The 9,078-nt window shown below is 44.9% G+C and overlaps 1 protein-coding gene across 1 annotated transcript; it reads left to right on the top strand.

Annotated features, from left to right (window-relative positions):
- Positions 1-1,368: 1,368 nt before the first annotated feature.
- LOC134334289 (myelin protein zero-like protein 2) lies at positions 1,369-6,810 on the top strand. Its single transcript, XM_063016529.1, has 4 exons — positions 1,369-1,417; positions 4,872-5,041; positions 5,771-5,981; positions 6,097-6,810. The coding sequence occupies exons 1-4, from the start codon at positions 1,369-1,371 to the stop codon at positions 6,258-6,260; spliced, it is 594 nt and encodes a 197-aa protein (XP_062872599.1). The 3' UTR covers positions 6,261-6,810.
- Positions 6,811-9,078: the final 2,268 nt, after the last annotated feature.

The raw sequence follows: 9,078 nt of genomic DNA, 5'->3' as shown, positions 1-9,078 counted from the left end.
ATCACAGGGTAATTTTATTTATTTAGCATATGCAGTTAACCTGACTGCACGTCTTTGGACTGTGGGAGGAAACCCACACAGGCACAGGGAGAACATGCAAACTCCACACAGAAAGGACCCGTACCGCTCCATCTGGGAACCGAACCCAGGACCTTCTTCCCAACTTGTGAGGCATAAAGCTTATCAGCCACAATATGAAGATCTAAGAAGGTCTGGATTTGTGGGCAGTGGTGGCTCAGTGGCTAAGGTATTGGACTAGTAATCAGAAGGTTGCCGGTTCAAGTCCCACCACCGCCAAGTTGCCACTGTTGGCCCCTGAGCAAGGCCCTTAACCCTCAATTGCTCAATTTTATCCTCACTTGGATAAAAGCGTCTGCTAAATGCAGAAGATGTGAATGTAAATGGGCACAATATGGTGCACAAAACAGGGTTCGACCCCTAAGAACCCCTGTCACCTTGAGGATGAATTAAAGTACAGATTTAACAATGCTCTTTCTGCAGAATGGGTACAAATCCCCACATACACACTCCACAGTCTTGTGGAATGCTTTTCAACAAGAGTGGAAGCTGTAATAAGGTAAATATTATATGTAGGTGGAAACAAGCTCAGTGTCGTGTGTCTACATACTTTTGGCACACCAGCTTTACCAGGGGTGCCAATCATTGGGGATCTGGCGGTGTGGGTCAGATCGGTGTGAGGGATTATGGGAGGGACGAGGGAGGGATCATGAGCTTCCTATTATTATAAACTCCTCTGTGCTGGTGAGCTCCGTTTAGACTCTGCGCTCTCTGGGATCAGGATCGGGACCGTCGCCCCAAATAAACACCTCTGTAAAGGAAATTCCAGCTGTTCCAGATGTTCAGGAAATGGACTCACATCTTCTCACTCCTCCCGGTGCTGCTCACGCTCCTCACATCAGGTAAAATTCTCACAGGCTAAATGATAGTGTGGGTGCAGCACACAAGCAGGCGCATCGGGACCTGGGTTTGAACCTAGCCTTCAGTCTGCTATGGTTTTTCCAGGTATGCTAATCAAGATGTTTGTATTTTAAATGAAACAAACAGGGTGAGGTTGTGGGTAGAGTAGGTGCCGCACAGCTCCAGGGTTCTTTGGAACCTGGGTTCAAACCCAGCCAGCCTGTGTGATAGAGTTGGTGTTGTGAGGTGGCTCCGGAAACAGTGACCCTGATCAGGAAGAATCTGGATGATACAGACAGGGTGGCACTGCAGGTAAAGTGGGTGCTGCACAACACTAGGGACCTGAGGACCCAGGTTTAAATCTTGCCTCTGGTCACTGTGTGTGAGGAGTTTGGTACTTTCTCCTTCTGTGTACTCTGATTTGATCCTACCTCTTATATTATAAGGATTATGGGCGTGGTGTTTCCAGGTGGCACCGGGACTGTGATCAGGATGAATGGTTAGATTAGATGGTTAGTGGCACACCCATACAGACGTTGATTGGTGCATCTGAGGGTGAGAGTTTCAGAGAGGATACCTCATAACTGCTGCAGTTACGCCCTCTGCTGGCTGATCGATGGTGCTGCACAGAGACGGGGGATAATGGAGATTGGTGTGACTCTCTGTGCGCGATACGGATCTCCGTATGAACTCTGGTGCAGGTGAAAAGAAGTGGTCGGTACTACATGTTGAAGGAGGGAGTGGAGGTCTGCAGCAGTAGAGAGGGAATACCATCAGAGAATTGGATATGACTAAACTGGGAGGAAAATTGCAGATTATTGTATGTTGTAAATACACAGTCAAGCTGGATCAGGAAGGTTCCTTCCCTAAACTGTTGCTACAAAGTTGTAAGCATTGCTGTTATAATGCACCTAGCCTGAACTTGATAACTTTGAGGGGTGTCTACCTTATATTAATGTTTTTTTCAAACCCCTGTGACCCCCGCCGCCCAGAAGCGACCTGTCAGTGATGGATTACACAGCTGGTTTGTATTCTGCAGCCTCCTGAGCTGAAGATCTGCTGATAAGGATGAAGCTCTGGACGTATCGTTTGCCCCCGTGTCTCAGGAAGCTTCTGATCTGCTCTCGGCGGTGTGGAGATTTTAATGATCTTTCCGGTGTTTGTGGGTGTTTGGTCGCTGCCCCATTGTCTTCTGTTTTCCTGGACTTCCTGCACTTGAATAATGACCGTCGGCTCCGGCGTGCCTTCAGGTTACCGTCGTGTTTTGCTGTCACCGCCCTTTCCTCCACGCCGGAGCCGCCGGTGCTCAGAATAACACAGCGGGAAAATTACTGGAATGATCTAGATGTAGCGTGGAAGCTTTGCACCCACTGAAGCTTGGTCCAGATGTGTTGAAGTTTGGTCGAGGTCTTCAGGGTTCAGTTTAAATGTGGAAAAAATCACTCAGGTGTCTCAGAAATGTTCCAGCAATGGTTGAGGTGTTTGCTGATCTGTGATTAGGTGTTTTAGGTTCTTGTAGGTCTGCTCAGATGTGTTGAACTAAGAGGAACTCTGAGTCCATCATGTAGTGGTTCTGAAGAGGTTGAGTCTTTGTCTTGGTATTTTGAAGGTCCGAGGTGTTTAAAGATCTCAGGTATTTTGAAGATCTAAAGTGTACCCCTGTACCATGTCCACTGTAGGATGGACGTTATTCTGAACTGGGTGACTGGCACATGTGGGTATTCTGGGTGGCACTAAGATGGCACATTGTTTACTGAGCTGTGCACCCTGAGGACGAGGAAATCCTCTCTGAGTTCGACCTGTAATCCTGACAGCAGCGTGTTGGAACCTTGCGACCACGTCACTGACCGGAGAATCGGATCAGACGGAGGAAGAATTACTCAGCCGGGTGCCAAGGAAGAGACGCCCGCTTTCACCTGGCACAGTCCTTTGTGATCTGGTGCAATGGTTCTGATATTTAGGAGTCAGCTGGGCAGCAGCGGGTCACCACAGTGTCGCCGTGGTTCAGAACTCCTGCAGTGATGTACAAAACATGATTTACCATTGAATTATCCTGGTCAGGGTCGAGGTGGATCCATTTTTCCAGAATCACTGGGCACAATCCAGTAACACACCACAGGAAAGACGCCAAATCAATCATGTGTGTGTGTAGGCGCCTGACCGGTCGATAGCACCTATGGGGATTCGAACCCAGCACTAGCGGGTTAACGTAATTTACTGATGCTTCACCTAAGCACGCTGACGTCATTCATTTATTCACTGTCTGTTTTACACGCGGTTTATCCTGGTCAGGGTCACAGGGTCCGAGTCCCCAAGCGAAAGGTAGCAAAAACCCAGGACAGGTCACCAGTCCATCAAAGGACAATTTAGTATCTCCAGTTAACCTGACTGCATGTATTTGGACTGTGGGAGGAAACCGGAGTTCCCGAAGAAAATCTACACAGACACAGGGAGAACATGCCAAACTTCACACAGAAAGGACCCAGACCATTTTTGTGCCTACAAGGCATGACAAGTTTTCTTTCTGATGTACAAACCTGCACTAGCGGGGCTCAGCACTCACCACATTCACAGACCGACAGTGGTTCAGTGGAGGATGGAGGTACGTGTACGTGACATGATCTTTACCCGTCCACTGTTACTGAATATGTGTGTTACAGGATGATTGTGATCCTCTGCAGTTTTTCCACAAAGACGCCAGAGCAAAGAAACTATATACAAGAAACTTGGAAGCCGGATGTAGTAAAATCTTTAATTCACTGGATTTATTTTATTAAACACACACACACACACACACTGTTGGTACACATATATGTTATTTAAAAGTACAAAATGTGATGGATGGTGCACTTAAAAGTTTTCCCTGCACTAGGCAGGATCTGCAAGTGTATGTACAAGTGTGTGTATGTGTGTGTGTGTGTGTGTGTGTGTTAACTCAGTCTCTACACGAACATCATTAACACTCAGGTCGGCTTTTACTTGCAGATTTGATTCATCAGCAGTTCAGCATCTGCTAAGCCTCCTAAAGCCAGAGATTATGTGTGTGTGTGTGTGTGTGTGTGTGTGTGTGTGCTTGTGTGTGTGCTTTATACTCGTTTTGCAGTAGGTAGGTAGATTGGCTGCTTTAATTGCTCTGATCAGGATAAAGTGGCTCTTTAAGTTGAATGAATGTCGGAAAGTGATCCGAATCAGGGTCACTGAGTTTAGAGTCGATTCGCAATTTTTAATTGACTGAATCGAAGAATCGGTTCTTTTTTGGAATCGACTCACAGCCCTGAAATTCGGTACATTTGCCGATTAAGTAGCTTGAAATTAAATAAATAAAATATAAATTAAAAAGCTCGGCGTTTCTGTTTCTTTCACCACTTTTTACTGTTTAAAGTAATTTAAGACACAAAATGTACACTTTATTTACACTGGCACGAACATTATTTTTAATGAAAGATAAAGATAAGCTAACTCAGAGCTAATAATCTAGCTAGCTGGTCAGCTATTATTGACTATTGTTGAATATTTGAAGTGACACGATTCCAGGTTTAAAAAGGCCAAATAATTTGTGCAACTTTAAGCTAAACTGAACTTTTGTATGACCACGCAGACCTGTCAGGCACTTAAATGCCTAATTCTTGTTAAAACCAACAAATAGCAATTCTGCTGCAGTGCTAAATGCAAAGCTAATCCACATGCACATGTTTAATTTACATTCACTCACACACTGTTTTTATAGGACGCAGGCGTTTTGTGCGACCCCTGATTATCTAGATTAGTCAATCTTATGTTAAAATTTCTTTCTCTGCATCAATAAAATCATTTTTTAATCTATTATGTGTTCATGTTGAAAGCCGGCGTGTCTGATGCGTAAACAATGCTACTTTCTCGGTGGGGATTAATACGTGAGATAGAGAGAGTTTATTCACATAATCACTATCATCCCTCTCTCACTCCCTTGGCAGGATGGCACGGTGTGGGCGCGATTAAGGTGTACACATCAGGACACGTGGAGGCGGTGAACGGTACGGACGTTCGACTCAAGTGCACGTTCTCGAGCTCGTACCCGGTCAGGCGCTCGTCCCTCACCATCTCCTGGAGCTTCCGACCACTCCGAGCCGGCGATGAGGAGACTGTAGGTGATGCTTCTGATCAGTGTGTATGTGTGTGTGTGTGTGTGTGTGTGTGTGTGTGTAGTTCTGTAGATCAGTTTGTAGGTGTGTGTCCATCAAGTGTCCATTCGTGTGTGGATTTTTGATTCCATCACGGCCACTAGAGGGAACCCACAGTGTGTATCAGTGTGTCTGGTTCCTTATACTTCGTGGTGAAGCTTCAGAACTTTCTATTTACACTGTGTGATCAAAAGTATATGGACACCTGACCATAAATGTGTTGGACATGAAGTAGTGTGTCTGTAGGAATTTGTGCCTATTCAGTCCAAAGAGCACTCACAAAGTCAGGGCTCAATACTTACTAATGATCATCTGATTAATACCATAAGGTCAAAAGTATGTGGACACCTGACCATGAGCATGTTCTACATGTTAAAGTGTGTCTGCTGGAATTTGTGCTGATTGTCAAAAGAGCATTTAAGATGTCAGGCCCTACTAATAATCATATAATAAACACTATATGGTCAAAAGTATGTGGACACCTGACCATGAATGTGTTGGACATGTTGTAGTGTGTCTGTGGGAATTTGTGCCAATTTAGTATCTAATGATGGTCTAATTAACACTATATCATCTGACACACTATATGGTTAAAAGTTTGTGGATGCCTGACCATAAATGTGTTGGACATGTAGTAGTGTGTCTGTTGGAATTTGTGCCCATTAATCTTCTGTTTCGCTCTCTTTTCGGAGGTGTTCTACTACCACGTGAAGCCGTTTCTTCCCACCGAGGGTCATTTTCAGAACAAGGTGGAGTTCGTGGGTGAGATTTCATCGAGCGACGCTTCCATCACGGTCCGGGACGTGAAGTTCAGCTACAACGGGACGTTCAACTGTCAGGTGAAGAACCCGCCCGACGTCCACGGAAACGTGGGGAAAGTTCAGCTGCGAGTCGTCACCTCAGGTCGGTCAGACACGTACAGATTATTAAATTCATTGAAAGAAAGTATGTTTAAACGTAATTAATTAATAATACAATAAAGTTTAACTAGTAAATTCTATTCTCTTCACTTTTTCAGCTCCGCTATCTGAGATTGTAATTCTTGCCGTGGCCATCGGGGGCGCTGTGCTCCTAGCGATCGTCATCTTCACCATTTCCACGTTCGTACGGCGGCGGCGGACGAGTGAGAGACTGGAGCGGGAACGGCTGCAACATCAGCGTAAAGACCTTGTGGTGTGGTGATCGAGGGGACGATGATTCAAACAGAGCGATGATTTCTTTAGTTTGTCTCTAGCGCCCTCTCTGGCTGGAGTGTGTGATGTGTGTGAGCGCTGCTTATCTGTCTAAAGCTATCGAGCATTGTCTTGTTTAACTCTGTTTTCTATGCTAGCTAATCGACCTAAACGTGTGAATGAAGATGCGCTTGGAACGTCCGCAGGTGCCTTTACATACATACTCAGGGGGGTCTGAGAGTATCGACCAGCTAACGTACTGAAAACGCTTAAACTGTCACTGACGCCCCAATTTATAAATAAATGGCACTCGTATAATAAGGAGAACTCCGTTGGTTGCTCCGCATTGATTCGTCTGCCATGTTTGTAGTTCTTTGTGAGAAAAGTTGTGCCGCACTGAATGCTGGGATTGATCTTCAGCGCTGAGGAGGCGTCGGACGCTCCCTCGTTATTTGGTCAGATCATCACTCAGAATTAAGGCGCCTCAGTAGGAGCATTTTAAGGGAAATAAGAATTTAGACACGCCCTCTTCTCTTTTTTAAATAAAATAATGTAATTTTGTGCTGATTTTAATTGTCTGTTGAATAAAAATTCAGCCACAAATTTTGTGGACAGGATGCAGTCGTGGCTGTCGGGTTCTTTGGGGGGATTCCTCATAAGTGCTGCAGTTACTCCCTCTGCTGGCTGATCGATGGTGCTGCACAGAGACGGGGGATAACGGAGATCAGTGCGTGACTCTCTGTGTGAGGTTTTTAAGCAACACCTGACAAAATGAGTTCATTTTCAGTAAGCACTGCACCCAGAACCACCAGGCAGAGGCAGAAACACACCTTGAACCGGGCACCAGATTATTTATCTACTTACATCCAGGGGCAATTTAGAGTTACGATGGGAGCTGGGAAGAAGGTAATGTGAATGACCGGACGCATGTACATCGTTTACCTGGAGTAGAGACGCACCAGGAGGAACATTTCACCCTGCAGCTTCATCTCATCAGACGGATTTTGTACCAGATCTGTACCGTAACCGTTTTCTCTCCTCGTTGTCTCATTTCGCTGAGCGATCACTCGAAGGTTCGGGGGGTTTATGCAAAACCAAAACGAGCTGCACCGCTCGAGCGAGTCAGCAAAACCTTCAGAGAAATATAAACGATATATATCAACATCGAAACCTTCAGCGAGCCGAGCGAGCAGTCGGGCAAGAACAAATCACGCTGACTAATGGCTAACACGTGCTTACTCAGCAGCCTCATATACAGAGTGGATTCAGGGTCACAACTCGATATTTTACTTATAATAATAAACTGAATTTTTTGATTCGATTCGTTTCGTTTCATTTAATTTATTTCCGTTAACCACTTTGTTTAAATCTGAGTTGCAGTGGGTTTGCTGACATCCTGCACTGACATGGCAAGGTTTCACCACAAGAAGTTTAAACCTTAAGGCATTTGTAGCCTAGTGGTTACTGGACTAGTAAGCAAAAGGTTGCTGGTTCAAGCCCCACCACTGCCAGGTTGTCACTGTTGGGCCCTTGAGCAAGGCCCTTACCCCTCAATTGCTTAAATAATATACTGTCACAGTACTGTAAGTCACTTTGGATAAAACCGTCTGCTGAATGCTGAAAATGTAAATGTTACCGCCAGTCAAATACTGATTGATGGGACAGTCAGCGCCCATACAGAGTTTTTTGTTCTGTACCAGGCTTTCTGTGCCAGAGACGTCAGCGAAACTACAAACAAACTGACTCGCTCAGTGAATCCGAACACAAACGCACCGCATCACGACGTCACAAACGCTCACGTTAATGTACAGCAGAAGTGGAGAGAGGAATATGAGCGACAACACCAATAACACAGTTTCATCTCAGACGACGGCTTTATTACCTTCTTATAGAGCATCACAGTAAAAACTAGTTATGGAGCAGTAAGGGTGACACGGTGGCTTCCTTACTGTCCGGGTTTGGGTCCTTTCTGTGTGGAGTTTGCATGTTCTCCCTGTGTCTGTGTGGGTTTCCTCCAGGAGCTTCGGTTTCCTCCCACAGTACAAAGGCGTAAGTGAGGTGAACTGGAGACACTAAATAGTTCATGACTGTGTTTGATATTAAACTTGAACTGATGAATCTTGTGTAAGCAGTAACTACCTGTCCTGTCATGAGTGTAACCAAAGTGTGTAAAACATCACGTTACAATCCTAATAAACAAATAAATATGGAGCAGTAACGATCATTGTGGTCTGAGACCAAAATAACACGGCTGTAATAATGTACACAATGCCTACCAGTGACGATCAGTGCTTAAAAAGAAAAGACGCACCACCATCTTTCATCTGGACAAAATGTGTCCATAACTTTTCTATCCAACTCCACCAATCCATGAATGAATTTATTAGTAATAACTAACAAAACCATGATGACTATGGCTAGCTGCGTAGCAATGCCGATAACGTAAACAATGTTTACTAAACATCTTAATGTACGCCTGTGGAATTTTTCTACAAGTGTTACACAAACGAAGTCTGCTAAGAGAAGTACTTGCCTTTACGTAACAGGTACAGAAAGATGTTTGGGATTTATCGGACAGTGATACTGGAACATCAATATTAGCTATTAAGAAAAAAAATATTTATATATTGTTACACTGAATAACAGCATAGGGCCCCACCGGCCCCTAATGTACAGACGGATCTGGGAGATACTTCAACCCAGTCGTCTGGCCATAACGTTTTGGTCCTTATTAAAGTCACTCAGGTCTTAAGAAGCGAGGTCGGAGCATTTTATGGTACCCTGGCTACAACTCTACGCTCCATTCTAACGCAGAGGTTTATTTAAGA

Source organism: Trichomycterus rosablanca, chromosome 20 (assembly GCF_030014385.1).
Source record: "Trichomycterus rosablanca isolate fTriRos1 chromosome 20, fTriRos1.hap1, whole genome shotgun sequence".
Taxonomy (NCBI): domain Eukaryota; kingdom Metazoa; phylum Chordata; class Actinopteri; order Siluriformes; family Trichomycteridae; genus Trichomycterus; species Trichomycterus rosablanca.
Note: the sequence above shows the minus strand (reverse complement) of the source record. Positions and strands in the feature narration are given on the sequence as shown.

What these genes read in the sequence shown, in the direction of transcription:
- LOC134334289 (XM_063016529.1), top strand. Translation starts at nt 1,369, where the DNA reads ATGGGCGTGGTGTTTCCAGGTGGCACCGGGACTGTGATCAGGATGAAT. An exon ending in GACTGTGATCAGGATGAATG is followed by an intron (nt 1,418 to 4,871) that starts GTTAGATTAGAT and finishes CTCCCTTGGCAG; the next exon opens with GATGGCACGGTGTGGGCGCG. An exon ending in GCTGCGAGTCGTCACCTCAG is followed by an intron (nt 5,982 to 6,096) that starts GTCGGTCAGACA and finishes TCACTTTTTCAG; the next exon opens with CTCCGCTATCTGAGATTGTA.